Source organism: Olea europaea, unplaced genomic scaffold, assembly GCF_002742605.1.
Source record: "Olea europaea var. sylvestris unplaced genomic scaffold, O_europaea_v1 scaffold65, whole genome shotgun sequence".
Lineage (NCBI taxonomy): Eukaryota > Viridiplantae > Streptophyta > Magnoliopsida > Lamiales > Oleaceae > Olea > Olea europaea.
The window spans coordinates 399,974-421,224 of NW_019264872.1; the positions used below are offsets into that span (position 1 = coordinate 399,974).

Below are 21,251 nucleotides of genomic sequence, written 5' to 3' on the forward strand. Positions count from 1 at the left end.
TTTTTATAACTTCAATTGGGGATTCGTGATCCTAGTGACTTTAGTTTGATTCATTTCCATAAATTAGCTTTTGAATTTGCATAATTTCATTTACTTGAGTGTTTGAGTCATTTAATTAGAGAAATTTCGAAATTAGGGTTTTCAATAGAAATTAGGGTTTTTAGTTGAAATTAGGGTTTTTAATTGAAATTAGGGCTTTTTGCATTTAGACCATATTTTCACTCAATTAGATTCGGTTAAGGCTAGATTATATAGAATTAAACTATTCAATCTCTGAGGGACGATATTTGGAGTTTTTAAAATCCACTTTATTACTTGTTACGAACCGTACATTTGCGGTAATTTTAAATCGAAAGAATTTTTTCGCAAACAAGTTTTTGGCACCGTTGCCGGGGATTGAATATTCGTTTAATTTTATTTAATTTAGCACTAATTCGAACTTTTATTTTTAATTTATTTTAGTTCATTTTATTTTATTGCTATTTAGTTTTATTACATAAGTGCATATTTTAGTTACTTAATTCTTTAAAATTGAATTTTATTGCAGAAGTGCATGCCAAGATCTGCTGAAGGAGATCTACTCCCAACCGACCCAGAGATCGAACGAAGCTTCAGAAGAAGGCAGAGAGAAAACAGAGCAGCGAGAAATCAAATGGAGAACGTACAACACAATCCTATTGTACGAGTCAATGAAAGAGGGGAAAAAGATGAAGGAAACATGCTTGTTGGAGAGTTCATGACCCCTCAAATCATTCAAAGCTAGTCCAGCATTGTATATCCACCGTTCGGGCAGCCAAATTTCCAGTTGAAGACAAATGTGATAAAACTGTTCCAGAACGGACATCAATTTTATGGAAGAATTGAAGAGAATCCGCACAGCACGTCTCGCGCTTCTTAGAGATGTGCCAGCACTTCAGATATCAAGGAATTTCTGACGACGCCATAAGATTAAGACTGTTTCCACATACTTTGCGGGACAAGACGATTGAATGGCTTGATTCTCAGTCGATAGCCAACATTACTACCTGGAATGACCTAGCTCAGAAGTTCTGTACCACTGGCCAAGATTGCAAAGCTAAAGGACGACATATCTATCTTCAGGCAAGGTGAATCTGAGAATTTTGATGAGGCTTGGAACAGATTCAAAAATCTACTAAGGAAGTGTCCACACCACGGGATTAGCAAGGGACTTCAGGTCCAATATTCCTATGCAGCGCTACTTCCATCTTTCAAGAGCATGGTCGACTCTTCAACTAATGGGTCATTGTCCACAAAAACAATTGATGAAGCATTGAAATTATATGAGACAATGGCTACAACCTCAGCAATGTGGACCATGGAACGAGCAGTACCAAAGAAGACACCAGGAGTTTATGAAGTGGATGTATATTCAGCGTTATCCGCTAAGATTGATTCCTTATTTCACAAGGTGGAAAACATTATCCAGTCAGCTAACGCAGCGCAGACAAAGAAGGCAAATTATGAGGAATGTAGAGCTGAGCATGTGACAGCAGAATGCCTAATTTTGACACAAGGAAAAGAGCAAGTAGATTTTGCTCAATGGGGACAACGCCAGCAGAATAACGTGTATGGAGAGACCTTCAACCCAAGCTGGAAAAAGCACCTAACTTTTCTTGGAGCAACCAAAATCAAAACAGGCCACAGGGACAATATCAACAGCAAGAAAAGAAGCCTCAATTGGAAGAAATGTTCGGCAAATTCATGGAACAGACCAACCAATATATGGAGGTGAACAACCAATTCATGAAAAAGACAGAAGCCACTCTTCAGGACCAGAATGCAGCCATTAAGAATCTGAAAACTCAGATAGGACAGATGGCAGTTGCATTAACAGGTAGAGCACCAGGCAGCCTACCAAGTAACACAGAAGTCAATCCGAAAGAACATGCAAAGGCTATAACAACGAGAAGTGGAGTGGAGTTACCTGAGAGACAAATGAATAATCCCGTGGCAAACAAAGAAGATATGTTTCCTGAAGTAGAAGAGATTTTGGAGCAAGAAGAACAGACAGAAGAGCCAACACCAAGAGCAAATAAAGAAAACTCAAGGGAGAAAGAAACTATAGCTGTGAACCCCTATGAGCCACCCATACCATTCCCACAGAGGTTGAAGAAGCAAAAGATGGAACAACAATATAAGAAGTTTCTTGAAATCTTCAAGAAGCTCCATATCAACATCCCATTCGCTGAAGCACTGGTTCAGATGCCTAGCTATGCAAAATTCCTGAAAGACATCTTATCAAACAAAAGGAAACTAGAAGTCACGAGACAGTTATGCTAACAGAGGAGTGCAGTGCCAGGATTCAGAGAAAGCTCCTGTCAAAATTGAAAGATCCAAGGAGTTTCACTGTCCCTTGTACCATTTGTGAATTTTATTTTGATAAAGCTTTATGTAATCTTGGTGCAAGTATTAATTTAATGCCATTGTCTGTTTTCAGGAAATTAGGATTGGGAGAAGCTAAAGCTACCATGGTGACCTTACAGCTGGCTGACAGATCATTGACACATCCACGAGGAATAATTGAAGACGTATTGGTTAAAGTGGAGAAGTTCATATTTCCAGTAGATTTTCTAATTCTGGATATGGAAGAAGATAAAGATGTTCCTTTAATACTGGGCAGACCATTCTTGGCCACAGGCAGAGCTTTGATCGACGTTCAGAATGGGCAATTGATACTGAGATTGGGAGAAGAACGGGTTTCATTCAATATCTTCAAGGCCATGAAACTGCCAATAGAGACTGACAGATGTTTCAGGGCTGACATGATTGATAAAATGATTGAAGAGTCATTTACACTGCAAAATCCATCAGATGCATTGGAGGCCTACATTGCACATTCTAAATTCACAAATTCTGATTCTGTGGACATAGAAATGTGTGCAAGATTTTTGGAGTCCAACCCACCTTACACGCGGAAACGATACTTTGAGGAGCTTGGGACAGGGCCAGAGAAATCACAGCCATCTATTCTGAAGCCACCAAAGTTGGAACTTACGCAGCTGTCCCCACACTTAAGATATGCATATTTGGGGGAGTCCAATATACTTACAGTGATAATTTCAAACATGGTTAGTGAAGTGGAGGAGGAAAAACTGCTTAGGGTGCTTCGAGATAACAAGCAAGCAATTGGGTGGACCATAGCTGATATCAAAGGGATCAGCCCTTCCTTATGTATGCATAAAATTCTCATGGAGGAGAATTTTCGACCAACAGTTGAAAGTCAAAGAAGGCTAAACCCAAACATGAAGGAGGTAGTAAGAGCTGAGCTGATCAAACTTCTGGATGCTGGAATAATCTACCCAATATCAGATAGTAAATGGACTAGTCCAGTGCAAGTTGTGCCCAAGAAAGGAGAAATTACAGTGGTTTAGAATGAAAAGAATGAGTTGATTCCGACAAGGACGGTAACAGGGTGGAGAGTTTGCATTGATTACCGCAAACTAAATATCGCTACAAGAAAAGATCACTTCCCTCTTCCGTTTATAGATCAGATGTTGGAGAAATTGGTAGGCCATTCCCACTACTATTTTCTGGATGGGTATTCAGGTTATAATCAGATACCAATGGCACCGAATGATCAAGAGAAGACCACCTTCACATGCCCCTATGGTACCTTTACATATCAAAGAATGCCATTTGGACTTTGCAATGCTCCTGCCACATTTCAGCGATGCATGATGGTAATTTTCTCAGATATGGTAGAGAAATTTATTAAAATCTTTATGGATGACTTCTCGATCTTTGGGACCTCATTTGATGAGTGTTTGGATCACTTAAACTTGGTTTTGCAAAGATGCAGAGAAACGAACTTAGTATTGAACTGGGAGAAATGTCATTTCATGGTTCAAGAGAGAATAGTCTTAGGACATAGAGTATCGGCAAAGGGGATAGAGGTGGATAAGGTGAAAATTCAGGTTATTGAGAAATTACCACCACCTACATCAGTAAAAGGAGTTCGAAGTTTTCTTGGGCATGCAGGGTTTTACAGGAGGTTTATAAAGGACTTCTCCAAAATCACCAAACCTCTGTGCAACTTGCTAATGAAAGAGGTATCTTTTGAGTTTAATGAGGAATGCTTGTTAGCGTTCAATACTTTGAAGGAAAAACTCACAACAGCGCCTGTGATTGTGTCACCTGATTGGGATTTGCCCTTTGAGCTAATGTGCGATGCAAGTGATCATGCAGTTGGCGTGGTATTAGGACAAAGAAAGAATAAAATCTTTCATGTGATATACTATGCAAGTAGAACTTTGAACAACACCCAAATCAACGATGTGACGATCGAAAGAAATTGCTAGCTGTGGTTTATGCATTCGACATGTTCAGATCGTATCTTGTTAGGTCTAAGGTCATCGTCTACACAGATCATGCCGCTCTAAAGTATCTTATGACAAAGAAGGATGCTAAGCCGAGATTGATCCGCTAGATATTGTTGTTGCAAGAGTTCGATATTGAGATCAAGGACAAGAAGGGCAGTGAAAATGTGGTAGCCGACCACCTATCAAGATTGGAATGGGATGAACCTGAGATGTCAGTTGACATCAATGAAATCTTTCTAGATGAGCAAATTTTTGGAGTAAAAATAGTCTCATGGTACGCTGATATTGTTAACTACCTTGCTAAGTCCATCCCGCCACCAGAGTATTCTAGCATCAAAGAAAGAAGTTCTTCGCAGAGCTGAAGTATTACTTTTGGGAGGATCCCATTCTCTACAGAAGAGGCGCAGATCAGATAATCAGAAGATGCATTCCTGAAGATGAAGTATCGGAGATTCTAGAACATTGTCACTCTTCTGCATATGCTGGGCATTTTGGAGCTTCAAAGACTGCTGCAAAGATACTACAGTCGGGTTTCTATTGGCCTACTTTATTCAGAGACATATTCGAGTATGTGAAGAGATGCGATAAATGTCAACGAACCAGAAATATCTCAAAAAGAAATGAGATGCCACTAAATTACATCTTGGAGGTTGAAATATTTGATGTATGGGAAATAGACTTCATGGGACCTTTTCCCCCATCGTACTCAAATCAATATATCTTGGTGGCCGTTGACTATGTCTCTAAGTGGGTGGAAGTTGTTGCATTGCCTACCAACGACGCGAAAGTGGTGATAGAGTTCTTGAAGAAGTACATATTTAGAAGATATGGTACACCGAGGGCAATAATAAGTGATGGGGGCAAACACTTCATAAATCGTCAATTAGAGCAGCTGTTGAACAAATATGGGGTGACACATAAAGTAGCAACTCCATATCATCCACAAACCAATGGGCAAGTTGAAGTTTCGAATAGGCAGTTAAAGAGAATACTGGAAGTTACAGTGAACTCATCCCGAAAAGATTGGTTTAAGAAGTTGGACGATGCACTGTGGGCTTACGGAACAGCGTTTAAGACACCAATAGGAATGTCTCAATACCGCCTGATTTTTGGGAAAGCGTGTCATCTACCATTGGAGTTGGAGCACCGAGCATATTGGGCTATGAAACAGTTGAATATGGATCTTAAGGCTGCTGGTGAAAAATGACTGCTGCAATTTAATGAATTGGATGAAATGAGAATGGAAGCTTACGAGAACTCAAAGTTGATCAAGGAGCGCACCAAGAGATGGCATGATTTAAACATTCAGAGGCGAGAGTTTGAAGTTGGCCAGAAAGTGTTATGGTACATTTCTAGACTCAAACTCTTCCCAGGAAAGCTAAGAACAAGGTGGTCGGGTCCTTATACCATAACTAAGGTGATGCAATATGGGGCTATTAAAGTGAGTCACGAGACCAAAGGCACTTTCATCTTCAATGGGCAAAGACTGAAACATTATTGGAGCTGTAATTTCCCTAAGCAGAAGTCCACTGTGCAACTCAACAACCCAACGTGAAGAAGACACAGGAAAGTCGAGCTATCGACTATAAACTAGCGCTGGGTGGGAGGCAACCCACTGTATCCTTCAATTTATTTTATTTCATTTGTTTAGGAATTTGTTTACATTTCGTATGTTTTATTAGGTCATCGATCATTCACGCATAATAGTCGAGGCACTACACGTTTATAGTTGCATGAGTCGGGGTTAAAGAAAGTGTTTTGGGTATTTGAGTATGAAGTAATGAATTTTGTGGTTCAACGTCGTTCGTTTTATTTTTCGAGATGTTTTTTTAAAAAAAATAATTTTTGGAATATGTAGAGTCGAGTCAATTTTGAAATTGAAAACCAATTTCGGGGAATTTTTAAATTTCAAGGTGTGTTTGGGGTATAATTGTAAGTTTGCTTTAGTTTGTTTTTTAAATAATAATAATAATAATAATTTTGGGCTTTGTCCATGCGATCGCATGGAGACCGCATGGACCCTGATCGAACCAACTTAGGGAGAATTCAATTACACCATGCGGCCGCATAGTGTATAAGTGACGGGTTATTAACCCGTCACTTGCTAAACAACCCATTTTTTTCCTCCTCCCCCCCCCAATCCACCTTCACATACAATCAATCACCGACACACTTATCATTATTCACATCATTGGCATTATTATCAAGAATTTTGAAGTATACTCTCAAATTTCACCTCACAAAGGTCTAAAGGTAAGAAATTTAATTTCTATGCAAAGTTTGAAGCTATTCTTTGATTTTATTGCCATTTCGAATTGGGTAAGTGTTGAATTGTGATTTGTGGACTAGCCCTAAGTGTAAATAAAAAACAAAGTGAAGGAAATTCACAATGCACACAATGTGTTCGATTAAATGTCAATGAGACATACAATTCGAAATTTTGAACTTTTCATTTGTGTGATGATTTACATTGTTAATATGAGACGTACTAGACGAGAAATCTCATGGAATTTCATTAGAAAACGTTAGCCTCATATATTTGTGCACATAAACACATAATTGCTAAGCTACGTCAACTCATGTCGCTAACTTCGTCCATGTATTTTCCTTACCAAACAACCTCCGATTGTAGTGAAATTTGGATATATGCTAGACCACAATGAGTACTTTCATATGTCCGGACATTGTTCGGGGAAATTTTAATATTTCTCGATGATGCTTGGGGCTGAAGTTGGTCACTTAATCATGGGTCGAATTTAAAAAAAAAATGCATGTTAGAGCCATAGTTTTGAGTTTTTCTCATTAATGCAATATTGATGTTACATTGACTTCCATGCGTTGAATATTGAACACATTTTAAAGAAAGTTTGGGGGATTCTTGCATGATAATGATATTCTTTATCGTTTTCTTATTTCAAGAATTTGATACACTTTGTTCCTTATTTTATAGGATGCCACCGAAGAGAACATCAAAAGGTAAAGAAAAAGTTGGTTCCTCCTCCGGCACAGCCCACACCAGAGAGCTAATAGGAGGTGTGCGAAGATTCTGTGATGCAGAAACATTAGCTCAATATGAGAACATAATACGCCATTGGGGCATGATACCAGAGAGACAGGTCCGGTTAGAGGATTTTCGTAGTTTTGAGTTGACAAATCTGATACAAATCTGTGGATGGGAGAAGATTATAGAAAAACCACACCCGATTTATGAAAGTATAGTCCGCGAATTTTATGCAAACTTCAATAGTGAAATTGAGACTCCGGATTCTGAGCACTTACACCAAACGTGGGTGCGAGATAAGTGGATAATGCTCTCCCCAACCGTCATTCATGACTCTACAATCTTAATTTAGACAATGTGGTCTCGATTTCCACTCAATTCAATCGGAATGAAGTGGCGGAGGTTCTCTTGGGAAGAGAGAATGCTTGGCCCCTACCCACTGCAGAGTGGCATCAAATTGAGCTTACTCCCTCCATAGCCATCCTCTGGGTCTTCATGTGTCATAACATCCAACCCACATCCCATCGGACAACTTTCATAGATCAAACTGCTGGATTCATATATCATTTAGTCTGGGGATGCAAAGTTGATTTGGCTACTCTTATATATGATCAGATACAAAATTTGGGGACTTGGAAGATAGGCGGTCTTCGATGATCTTTCCTAGTCTGATTAGCGGGATATGTCTCGCCGTCGGTGTTACAGTTGAGGCAGGGGAGATGCCTGAGAAATCAAGCCCATTGATAAAGCTCACTACATTTGAAGCTCAGGAACAGGCTAGGGTAAGGAAGAGAGAACAAGACAGACTTGAGCAGCAAAGACAAAATGCGCAGGAAGAAGGACAAGCAGCTGAAGATTTACACTTGCCACAAGCCCCGCCACAACCAGTTGAGATGGATTCACAGCTACTTCGACAAATATTTGCCACAGCCACTAGAACTAGCAGGGATATACAAAATCTCCAGCAGAGGTTTGAGACGATGACCACCACTATTGAAAAAGTGCAGAGAGACCTCTACTCCTCCCGAGACTACACAAAAGGTGCTATGAATGAAGCCACAGCTACAAGAAGGGAAGTAGAGACTATGAATGGTAGGTTCAACATGTACGTTGGGAGAATGGATGGCATACAGTGGCGTGTGAACGAAACTTGGGATCGCTTGGAAAATATGGAAAGTAGTCTTCAAGCCATTCAGGCTGAGCAAGCATAGCAGTCCGAGTTGCTGAGACAAGTCCTATCTCGCCTCCCACCTCCTCATGAAGATGATGCTGCGGGTCCCAGCTTCACACCACAGCCACCGAATTGATCAGGGGAGTTTTGTTATTCTCTTATTGCCAAGTTGTGTCAATGTTTTAAATTCTGCCACTTTAACTTTACATTTTACATTGAGGACAATGTATTGTATAAGTTTGGGGGATGGTAGCATTATTTCAAACAAATATTCGGCATGTAATTATTTTGCACATTCACAATTCATCGTTAATTTTGACAAGTTTTTGCATGATGCATGCTTGATAGTGAGTCTTGATGAACTTTTGCATGCTTGTGTGGATTTGGTAGCCTTGCCGGCTGTGATGTGATTATTGGACATGTATAAGCTAGAAATTGTGGATTTAGTGCAGGATTTAATTGGCTAATACTTGTTGATACATTGCTTGACATTCTTTTGCACGCCACTCATGCTTCACGTGTTAAGTTATTGATTGAAATTTTAGAATAAATTAGGAGAAATCTAGAATAACCCTCTATAACATTAACACGTAATACCACTTTAAGATAGTTTGGAGATGATTGAGCCATTGTAGGGAAACATGGAGATAAGTGGGGGCTCCGTGCATGAAATTATAATGTGTGGATTGTTTAAACCCGGAAGGTGAGAAATAGGTGAAAGTTTTAAGTGAGGATGGTTTTGAAAGTCAAATGTCTAATAAAACAAAGAAAGGGCATAAAGTAAAAAGTGAAAAATTATCACTTCTCTCAAAAAGCCTTTATGACTCGAGCAAGTAAGTCTGTAAGGGTTTAAAATCTGATGCCCTAATGCCAACTGGTTTGGGAGTCATCGGCCTAAAGCTCGTTACAAGGGTCGTATAGAAAGTAAAAAAAGGGAGAAATTGACAAAAAGTCATCTTATCGAGCCTTTATAACTCGAGTGAATAAGACTGCAAGGTTTAAAACCTGATGTCCTAAAGCCAACTGGTTTGGGAGTCATCGCCTAAAACTCGTTACATGGGTTATATAGAAAGCAAATGAGAAGATGACACAAAAAAATAAAAAAATAAAAAATAAAAATAAATAAAAGCCCTCGTTGGACATTTGGTTGATAGAACTATAACCTCAATGCGAGGCAAGTAGTTTAGTTTAATCCTAAAGGTTGAAGCAATCAAAATAAAGAGAGTCTCTACTTGATGATATGTGAACTTGTAATGGTAAAATCTATCCAAACTAAGAGAGGGTAAGGATTAGAATTGTTTAAACTCCTAACCTTAGAATACACCCCGGAGAAATTGTGTAAAAAGAATACATTTGGGGACTGTCTATCTCTCGAGTGACGTAAGGATAAATTTGACCACTATGGGTCGGGAATAAACTAATCATAAGCTTGATACATTGGCATGAGTTTACACACACACGTTGAGTATTGCATTTGATGAGTAAAGTTTGATTCAATTCTCGCACTCTTGATATTGTTTCTATTATTATTACTAAGTCCAATCCTGAGACACGGCAAGCTATTAAGCCATGTTTGTTTAGCATTAAGTCACTACATTGTTTGAGGATAAACAACAGTTTAAGTTTGGGGGATTTGATAAGTGTGTTTTTACACACTTATTTAGCTCACAAACATGACTTAAACATGGACAAAGTAGTTGAATTTTGACTTAATCTCGTTAAATTCATGCAATGTAGGTGTTTCTATGGAAAAGATGGAATTCAGAAGAAAAGAGCCAAAAAAGGACCAAAACAGAACAAAGCGATAGTTTGGGGACCAAAGGTGCAAATATTGAAAAGTTGAGCTAAAGTGCAGAACTAGAATGAAAATATGCCAAGTATGAGATTGAGGACGATATAAGACGATCGGAGGAAGAAAGAAATAACATTGAACTGAATTGAAGAAAAGTGAAAGATGAAGGACTAAATTCCAATTAATCAAAAGATGAGCCGAGCAAGTGATCAAGGAATTGATTGACCAAAACATCAATTTAGGAGTCAATATTTGATAATGGAACAAAGGAAAGAAAGAAAAGAGATCAAGAAAAGAGAAAACGGAGTTCAGGGACCAAAATAGTAAGGTTGTAAAGTTACAACCTCGCGGCCGCATGGCTTTAAAATTCGATGAAAATTCTAAACTTCCGTTTTTAATTGAAACTCCTTCAGGGCTCCGTGAGGATATGATATAAAAGCCAAAATTCATCAGAAATAGGGCAGAACATCCAGGGAGAAGAAAAATACAACTTTTGGAGGCAAGGAACACAAACTTGAAGCCGATTTCACAAGAATTCAAGCGGGTTTTCAAGGTTTTATTCAAGATTTCAAGAATTTTCATACGGGTGCTATTCTTTCTATTTATTAATTTCATTTTTTTTCTGTAATTATGAATATTCTAGGCTAGGTTTTCAATTACTAGGTGATCGATAAACAGTTGTTTGTTATTTTAATTCCATATTTCATGAATTTAATATAAAGACTCGTTTGGATAATTTGATTGGTTTACATGCATTAATTTTCTGCCGCAATTAGTGGCCAATGATTGTGTGAGTGTTGATGACTTATTTCTTACATTCGAGAGAAGTGGAATAGGTTCGATAAGGTGTAAATTAACATATGGTCCGATAGGGGATAGAGATATACCCCTATGCTTTATGCAATTATTTAATTGTTCATAAAACCACATGCATTCTTGTATATTTGCATCATCCAAAGAGATATAGGCTGGTGGTGTGCAAGAATAGGTCTAATATATATCGAGAGAATATATTGGATAGAATTAGGAACATTGAATTAGCAAGTTTCTATCGGGTCATTAATTTTATGAAATTAGGATTTTTATAACCTCAATTGGGGATTCGTGATTCTAGTGACTTTAGTTTGATTCATTTTCATAAATTAGCTTTAGAATTTGCATAATTTCATTTACTTGAGTGTTTGAGTCGTTTAATTAGAGAAATTTCGAAATTAGGGTTTCTAATTGAGAAATTAGGGTTTTCAATAGAAATTAGGGTTTTTAGTTGAAATTAGGGGTTTTAATTGAAATTAGGGTTTTTGCATTTAGACCATATTTTCACTCAATTAGATTTAGTTAAGGCTAGATTATATAGAATTGAACTATTCAATCTCTAAGGGACGATATTCGGACTTTTTAAAATCCACTTTATTACTTATTACATACCATACACTTGTGGTAATTTTAAATCGAAAAATTTATTTCGCAAACAGTATTCCTCTGCCATACGTGAGGGTTGATCTTAAAAAAATGATGAAATAGCAAGTTGAAGAGTTAGCTTTAATATATTTTTTTCTCCCTTTGGACACTAATTTTTTTCTATTTCAATTGTTTTAGGTTTGTGTTCATGCATGCATTGTTTGAAAAGTCTTGATCGAGTTGATTTAGATATGAAAATTAAACAAACTTTTCATTGAAGACAACGTGAATGAAGGAAATCAAGGAGGGGGAAAAACATAATGAAATGGGTGACAATAACAACCGTAATTGTCCAAGACCCATCACTAGGAGATCTAGCCATGATCATTCCTCATGAAGCAACGATACACTTTTTGGGGATTTCATAATGCCCCTTTTATTGAGAACTGATGGAGTATCATCTACTCTCCACATGGGAATAATTACATGCAACATAGTTCGCTTGTCATCAATTTGTTTTGATACAACATACCTTTTATGGTTGGGCAAAGAAATCTACACTACCAAATCACGTGCTTCTTAGAGTATTTTGGGAACTTCAAGTACCAAGATGATAACTATGAAGTTTGTTGCGGTATAAATCGAATCAATAAATCTCTCACCTAACTATTATTTTCTTCTCCTAAACTCACTAGTTTCGATGCCCGAATATGGATTAAAAGGGGAATAACTATTTGAGAGGAAAATATTTGAATTGTTCGATTTACTCTTCAAAAATAGTGATGTTTATAGATTTTCCTTCGAACTTTGGGGGCAATTCAGTCATTTGAGGAATGTGACAGATGGCAAATCCATACTAGTTGCCTTATAACCAATTATATTATCAATATTATGTTTTATCGTAGCTCAAGTGTACTAAGTCTGTAGCAAGCCTGGACGAAGGAAATGTTTGCTAAGTTGGTAAAACCTTTTATGTTGAATAATGATATTTGCAGTCGCTCACTATAGTAATCGCCATACATGGCATACATATGACAGGTAATTATTTGATGCATTAATGAATAAAAAAAACTACCACATTAATGTATCAAATAATTACCTGTCATGTGTATGCCACGTAGGGCGACTGCCGCAGTGAGCAACTACGAATAGCATTACTCATGAAAAGCTTCACTGACTGTCAGCCAAGCCTGCTAGTTGAATCATGAAATTTAAAAAATCGGACTTTGGGAATGTCCAGTTTATTATTTATATTAAATCTAGGACTTTAATTGTTTACTGTTGTAGGCTTATTTGCATCTTTCAAGTAAGTGGCCCATATGTATCGAGATTTGATCAATTGCCCTTCTTCTTCACCAATTGGGATAACTTACAGACATAATTTCAATGATTTTATCCCTTCACCTTCTGTACAAGCTTTGCATATCGACGTACTCCTTTATTAGGTAGTCACTCATTCGGGAATGTCTATAAACCCAGCATTAATTGGCCAATCAGGTAGTTTTTAGCCCAATATTTTGGTACATAGTAGGTAGACAAGCCTTCACATACACTCGTTAACCTTAGCCAAAGTGATAATAAGACTTTTGAAGCTTCAGGAACTTTTGCAATCTTATTGAAAATGATTTGTCTGAAATCAAGACTCAATTTAATATTTCTGATGATATAGAGTTGTTATGTCCTAACCGATGTCAAACAGCTTGCCATCCACCTTTGGGTTGCTTAGCTATCCACATAAATTCGATGGATATGGGACTTAAAGTCCCTCTTTATATATATATGTATATATATATACACACACACACACACACACACATAAATATACACACACAGAAATGTTATTTCTTCTTTAAATATTGCTCCTACCAAACTTTTTCCAAATGATTGGGCCAATTGGTTGGGTCTGTTATGCTAGGAGAACTGCAATTTTAGAGGGGGGATTCCCACTACACATGTTTCGCTCTATTTACTACCCCATGCTAGTGGAGGTTTCTGTGAGCCTTCGAGAAATGTGTTATCCATTTACTGTTCGTTTTCCTAGGATGTGCCCAGCACTTGTAATTACTCCTAACTAGGTATATAACTGAAGCAAGAGTTTTTTCTTAGTTTGGGACAACTAGGATTTTCAACCTAATGACCTCTATCCGTCGGTTGTTATTCCTCGAACTTATGGCGAATATTTGTTTGTTTCTTACCTTTTTATTCAAAATCTTTATATACTTATTTATGGTATAGATGATCTACCTATTTTGCTTTGCAATTGATCACTTGTTGATCTTTTTACCTTCCTAGCCTCTATCCTTAATTTATCTCTGAGGTTCACAATGCCGAACGATTGTATCATCATTTTAATCCAAAATTTTATAGCACTGGTGTTTAAATCACTATGGGAGAGTTTGCATACTTATTTATTTCTAATTTTACTTTTGGTCAAGAAGGCTTCTTTATATAAAGAAAGGTAGCAGCAAGAACTATATCTGTGACAGAAGAAGAGTTAGTCCTCGCCCTTGAAGGAAATGAAGTTTTTATTTAAAACTCCTAGCTTAGGCCATCTATTCCTTCTACAATACAATGTAATGTAGGCTGCAATGACCATGTCTATATTCTGACTTTTGTGTATTTTATATTCTATGTAAAAAGTAGTGCATAGGCTACGTATGCAAGGGGAAAAAATGAAAGATAACCGACTTTCTTTTAGTCCCAAAAACTATTCATTTTCTCTATTTTTTGCTCTATTTTGGTTTCCATTATTCCTCGGTTCATCAAGTTGTTTGCTAGTTCTCCTCTATTCTAGAAGAAAAAGTGCAGGTTTTCTTGAGCTCTTCTACAGCAAAGGAAGGAGCTAACATTTGGTATCAGAGCAACCATTGATCTTAAGGGTTGTGAGAGAAGATACAGATGACATGAATAAGTTCTTCTTCTTCATTTCCACTACCAGTAGTGTTTGTTGGAGAAAATTACGATTTTTTGTCTATCAAAATGAAAGCTTTCTTGATGGCACATGATCTGTGGGAAGTAATTGAGCAAGGGTATGAACCACCTAAATCTGATGCAAACTATACAGTGGCACCGCTGAAGCAGCAGAAAAATCAATCCATGAAAAATATGAAAGCACTTTCATTCTTGTATATAGCTGTGTCTGAAGAAAATTTTCACATAATAGTTGCTGTGTCTATAGCCAAAGAAGCTTGGGACTAGCTTGAAGAAGAGTTCAAAGGCTCTGAAAAGGTAAGGGCTATAAGGTTACAAGCTTTGAGTAGAGATTTTGAAAATCTCAAAGTGAAAGAAGCTAAAAAAATAAAAGAGTACTTTTCAAAAGTTGTGGATATTTTTAATCAACTCAAGTTAAATGGGGATAAAGTTTCTGATAAAAAAGTTGTTCAAAAAGTGCTAACTACCTTGCCTAAAAGATTTGATATTGTACCAATAGCTATAGAACATCGAAGGATCTGTCAAGTCTCTCATTAACTGAACTTACAGGAGCTCCATTAGCTTATGAACAGAGACAAGCAGTAAGGGAAGAAAATTCAGTTGAATGAGCTTTCACAACAAAACATAAGCAACAATATTCAAGTGAAAGTGGTGAAAAAAGCAATATGATGGAAAAAAGAGGAGAGAAAGAAGCTGTAGTAAACAAGAAATAGGCAAAGGAAGAAGTGATACATATCCTTCTTATGGTGTTTGTAACAAAACAAACCATTTGGAGAATAATTGATGGAAGTCTAAGCAATGTAGATGGTGTAAAAAATTTGATCATGTGGAGAAGTTTTGTAGAGACAAACTCCAAAATCAGACCACAGTACAACATCAATCAAGACCTTAAAACCAGCAAGCTTCACTTGCTCATGAAAGGAAAGAAGAGGATCACTTGTTTCTAGCATTTCATATGTCAAATATGGTGGACAAAGCTTCATGGTTCATTTATAGTGCTTGTACAAACCATATGACAAGCAGGGAGGAGATCTTTTGCAACTTCAATCCTGATTGTAAATCAACAATCAAAATGGGCAATGGAGAAGCCCTTTTAGCAAAAGGAATGGGAACCATTGCTGTCCAAACAAAGAAAGGAACAAGGTACATTGATAATGTTTTACTTGTACCCAGTTTAAGTTCAAATTTATTTAGTGTGGGTCAAATGGTTCAAAATGGTTATTCATTGCAATTTAAAGATCATTTGTGCAAAATATATGATTTACATGATCTTGAAATAGCATGTGTGCCTATGAAGAACAAAAATTTCAGTCTTTATTGGCAAGTGTTATTGCAAGTGCTTCGAAAGTTAACTTTGATGAGTCAAATTTATGGCACAAGAGATATGGTCTTTTTAACTATAAATCCTTAGCCTACCTACATTCACATGGTATGGTAAGAAATTTGCCTAAAGTTCAAGAGCCAAGAGAAGTATGTGAGAATTGTAATTTTGGCAAAATACATAGAGAATCATTTCTAATTGAAAGAGCATGGAGTGCAACACAAAAACTTCAACTTGTACATACTGATGTCTGTGGGCCTATAAGAACACCTTCATTGAGTCAAAATTTATATTTTGTGCTTTTCATTGATGATTTCACAAGAATGTGTTGGGTATACTTTATGAGAAATAAATCAGATGTGTTCCATGTTTTTAAGAAATTCAAAGCTCTTGTGGAAGCACAATCAGGTTGCAAAATTTAGGTGTTGAGATCAGATAATGGGAAGGAGTACACTTCAACAAAGTTCGATCAATTTTGTGAAGAAAATGGAGTTCATTATCAACTTACTGTTCCTTACACTCCACAGTAAAATGAAGTGGTAGAGAGGAAAAATAGATCAGTCATGGAGATGGCAAGATACATGCTAGCTGAGAAGGAACTACCTAAAAGATTTTAGGCCGAAGCAGTCTATACTTCAGTGTATTTGCAAAATAGACTCTCAAGTAAAGCTTTAAAAGATATGACTCCAATTGAAGCATGGAGTGGAATGAAACCCATAGCAAAACATCTCAAAGTACTTGGATCATTGTGCTATATCCATGTTCCTGATCAAAAAAGAAGTCAGTTGGATAACAAGGGAGTAAAAGAAATCTTTCTTGGCTATAGTTCTCAATCAAAGGGCTATAGAATCCATAACATAGAAACTGGAAAATTTTCAGTTTCTAGAGATGTTAAAGTTCATGAAAATGCTAAATGAAATTGGGAGGAAGCCAAGCCACAATAACAATCTGTTCATTTTCCAATTATGCAACAGAACACTCCAATTATAGTTCCGAAAATTCAGCCACCTATGGTAGAGTCAAGCTCTTCAAATGATGGTCCATCCGACTCTTCTTCTAGTTCTAGTCCTCTTCCTAGAGGAACTGGACCTTTGAATGAAGTTTATGAAAGATGTTACATGGCAATTGTTCAACCAAATAGTTATGATGAAGCAGCAAAACATCCTGAATAGATTGAAGAAGAAATGAAAGTGATTCATAAAAATCAGACTTGGATGTTGGTGACAAGACCTACAGATAAGAAAGTGATTGGAGTAAAATTGATTTACAAGGCCAAAGTAAATCCTGATGGTTCAATTTACAAGTATAAAGTAAGACTTGTAGCTAAAGGGTTTTTCTCAAGAAAGTTTTGTTGATTGCTTTGAAACATTTGCTCCGGTTGCAAGACATGACACAATCAGGTTATTGATTGCTTTGGCTGCTCAAAAGAGATGGAAAATACATCAATTGCATAAAAAATAAGCTTTTCTCAACGGAGAACTGGAAAAAGATGTATTTTTTGAACAAGCTAAAGGTTTTACTCAAGATCAGAACCAAATTATGTGTGCAAGCTGAAAAAGGCCTTGTATGGCTTGAAACAGGCCCCCAAGAGCTTGATACAATAGAATTGATGGATATCTATGTGGGAATGGATTCAAAAGGAGTGAGATTGAATATACACTCTATGTTAGAACAGATAATTACTTCTATATTTTGATCATCTCCTTATATATTGATGATTTGCTCATTACTGTAAGTAATTTGAAGCAAATTGGCTCATTTACTCATGAACTAGAGAAGGAATTTGAAATGACAAATTTGGGAGAAATGAAGTATTTTCTTGGTATTGAAATTGGGCAAAAGACTGATGGAATTTTCATTTCACAAAAAAAGTATGCTTTTGATGTTTTCAGGAAGTTTAATATGCAAAGTTGCAAACCAATAGACACTCCATTGGCCATGAATACAAAGCTCTAAAAAGAAGATGGAAATCAGCCGACAAATGAGAAGGAATATAGGAGTCTTGTGGGAAGTTTGTTATATTTGACTACAACAAGGCCAGATTTGATGTTTGCTGCAAGTTTACTCTCCAGATTCATGACAAATCCTTATCAAAAGCATTTTGGTGCTGCTAAAAGAGTCCTCAGATACATTAGATGTACTATCAATCATGGGATTAAGTTTGAAGGAGGAGTTGGATCAGATTCTTTGGGATATTCAGATAGTGATTTGGCTGGATATGGATGACATAAATTATGGTTATTTATTTGCATTTGAGTCTATAGCATTTTGTTGTAATTCAAAGAAGCAAGATGTTGTGGCACAATCAACAGCAGAGGCTGAATATATAGCAGCTTCAACAGTAGTAAATCAAGCCATTTGGTTAAGAAAAATCATAAGTGATTTGCATCAAGATCAAGTCAATCCTACTACAATTATGGTTGACAATCAATCTACAATTGCTATGGCAAAAAATTCAGTAAATCATTGGAGAACAAAGCATATAAAAGTCAAGTTTCATGCCATCAGATAAGTTGAGAAAGAAGGAGAAGTGAGCTTGCAATATTGTCCTTCACAAGTTCAATTGGCTGATTTGCTTGCAATGCCTTTAGCAAAATGTCGTTTTCATGATTTGAAGCATCAAGTTGGAGTGTTACATAAAAGCTTCAAGGAGGAAAATGAAGGAAATGAAGCTTTTATTTAAAACTCCTAGATTAGGCCATGTTTTCCTTCTACAGTACAATGTAATGTAGGCTGCAATGACCATGTCTACATTCTGACTTTAGTGTATTTTATATTCTAGGTAAAAAGTAGTGCATGGGCTACGGATGTAAGGGGAAAAAATGAAAGAAGACTGACTTTCTTTTAGTCCCAAAAAGTATTCATTTTCTCTGTTTTTTGCTCTTTTCTGATTTGCATTATTCCTTGGTTCTTCAAGTTGTTTGCTGGTTCTCCTCTATTCTAGAAGAAAAAATGTAGGTTTTCTTGAGCTCTTCTACAGCCAAGGAAGGAGCTAACAGCTCTGATGAGCTGAATATAAGGATTTTATCCAAGTTTCCTCCTTTTATGCTCCATACTGGTCGGTCATGCTATGTTTGTGTTAATCGATCATAGGAAAAATTTGTCAGGAGCTCGATACAAATAGATGATTGATGCTTATTTGTTTCAAGCGACGACATTACTTTAATGCTAGCAAGCAAAATATGGTCTTCACACTACTCATCTTAGTGATTTTGATAAAAAGTTCGATCCTCGAAGGAAAAACGTGACACGCTTCAAAAGAAATTGGATATTGTTGAAGGGGAGAAAACACAATATAAAAATATGTGCAAAAGAGCTCAGAATTATGCTAACATGCAAGCTATTTTGTTATTTGATATAAGTTGGCTTTCAAAGATTTAATGCAAATGAGGAAAGATAATCGACCTTATTCTGAAGTCTGAAAAGATGAATTGCAAAATAGAAAAACAATTAAAGATCATAAAGAAGCATGGGATGAACTAGTTATGCTCTGTAATGAGTTAGAAAGCAACAAGGCTAAACTTTCTATAGTGGAGTTTGTGGTTGGTGAGAAAAAGGCTTATGAAGCCAGACTTTTTGAGGAACCCATGCAGGAAGGAGGAAATAAAGTTCTTAATATTATTCGAAGCTTTCATCCTAACTGGCTATGGATTTATTAGAGGTTTATAAAGGGATGTCAGTGATACCTAGTCTTTTGAAGTTTCTAAGTGAGCCTCCAAGCTTCAATTATTTCTCCTCTTACTTTTGAGTTTGGTTTTATTTTTATTTTTTTCCCCTCAGCTTTTTGGTCTCTTAATTAAAAATTGTATGTTGTCGTCATTTCGCGAGCTAGTTGTTTATGCTAATCGTCAACTATATTTCACATAGTTGTAGGTAAATGATTTCATAAGCTAACTCGTAGATGATGATAGTAAGAGGTAATGGAAAAATTGGCAAATCTAGAGCTGCAGTACCAAAAGCTAATTGAAACTCCAATAAAAATATTTGGAGAATTGGATAGGTCAGACCACAACGCTCTTCATATAGAACTATAGGGTACATTACGTATTAGCATCGAGGTAAATCCAGTGGGGCATGTTCAAGCCAACTCGAAGCAACTTTAAATATCGATAATCAATGTGAAAAGATTGAGTCTAGCAATCCACAAATAAAAAGAAAATGGACTAGTTGAGTAAGTCAAAAGAAATGCATGAACAAGTGAAGGTAGCTACTCACCATCTAATATGTTTCCATCAGTCAAAGGTTATGTGCCTCCAACTCATTCCCTCAAATGTTACACAAAAACAAGATGTACAAGCAATTTAATTAAGAAGTTCCCAGAGGTGTTCAAGAAGCTTCATCTCAGCATTCATTTTCATAGATGCCTTAGCTCAGATACCTACTATGCTAAATTCATGGAAAAGAATCTTTCCAACAAAATGAAGTTAAAGAGCATGAGATGGTGTTGTTGACCAAAGAATACATCAATAATTTGCAAAAAAAGCTGCTACCTTACCTAAAAGATGTAGGGAGTGTTATTATTCCTCTTGCTATCATTAATTTAAAATTTAATAGGGAATTATGTGATTTAAGTGAAAATATTAGTTTAATACCTTAAACTATTTTCAGGCAATAGTTTTGGGGAAAGCAAATCCAACTACAATATCCTTGCAGCTAGCTGATTGATCTAGCAAGCATCAAGGAGGAATCAATGAATATCTTGGTAAAAGTGGATAAATTCATCTATGTTCCGGACTTTATTATCTTAGATGTACGTGGTGACAAGGTTATACCACTTACATCAGATCGGAAATTCCTTGCTATTGGAAGAGCATTGGTTGTTATATAAGAGAGTAGTTGATACTAGGATTGAATGATAAGCAAGGCACCTATAGTGATTAAGGAAATCAAATTTCTAAGTACCTTAGATTCGTGCTTCAAATTGATGTTATTGATTGAGAAGAGACTAACACTTTCACATTGGAGAATCCTTCGTGTCCTTGGAATGCGTTTACTATGCATTCTCATGACTTTGATTGTGACTCAACGGATATTGAAGCATGTTTTAGATATTTGAAGGTCCGATCCGACTAAAATATAGACTCATTTTGAAGAGTTGGGTAAATATTATCCAAAGTCTTTGTCTTATATTCAACAATCTCTTACTCTTAAGTCTCATCTTTTATGTGTATATCTTGGAGAATCTTCTACTCTTTGTTGTTATAGTTGAAAATTCTATCAATTAGGAAGAAGAAGATAAATTACTTTAGGTGCTTTGAGAACATTGGGTGGATCATTATAGATATTCAGGAATCAGT

At 36.6% G+C, this 21,251-nt stretch overlaps 2 protein-coding genes across 2 annotated transcripts; both read left to right on the top strand.

Moving 5' to 3' along the window:
• The first annotated feature begins 1,743 nt into the window (after positions 1-1,743).
• On the top strand, positions 1,744-2,496 carry LOC111390095. The gene is made up of 2 exons (XM_023015082.1): positions 1,744-2,217; positions 2,467-2,496. The coding sequence occupies exons 1-2, from the start codon at positions 1,744-1,746 to the stop codon at positions 2,494-2,496; spliced, it is 504 nt and encodes a 167-aa protein (XP_022870850.1).
• Positions 2,497-2,603: 107 nt separating this feature from the next.
• LOC111390096 lies at positions 2,604-5,547 on the top strand. The gene is made up of 3 exons (XM_023015083.1): positions 2,604-3,151; positions 4,737-4,907; positions 5,316-5,547. The coding sequence occupies exons 1-3, from the start codon at positions 2,604-2,606 to the stop codon at positions 5,545-5,547; spliced, it is 951 nt and encodes a 316-aa protein (XP_022870851.1).
• Positions 5,548-21,251: the final 15,704 nt, after the last annotated feature.

Bases quoted from the DNA above. Each gene is read 5' to 3' on its own strand.
- LOC111390095 (XM_023015082.1), top strand. From the start codon at position 1,744: ATGGAGGTGAACAACCAATTCATGAAAAAGACAGAAGCCACTCTTCAG. The intron at 2,218-2,466 runs GTTCAGATGCCT...TCAGGAAATTAG, and splicing joins TCCCATTCGCTGAAGCACTG to GATTGGGAGAAGCTAAAGCT.
- LOC111390096 (XM_023015083.1), top strand. From the start codon at position 2,604: ATGGAAGAAGATAAAGATGTTCCTTTAATACTGGGCAGACCATTCTTG. The intron at 3,152-4,736 runs GTGGACCATAGC...CATTCTCTACAG, and splicing joins GATAACAAGCAAGCAATTGG to AAGAGGCGCAGATCAGATAA. The intron at 4,908-5,315 runs GTATGTGAAGAG...AGTTTCGAATAG, and splicing joins TTATTCAGAGACATATTCGA to GCAGTTAAAGAGAATACTGG.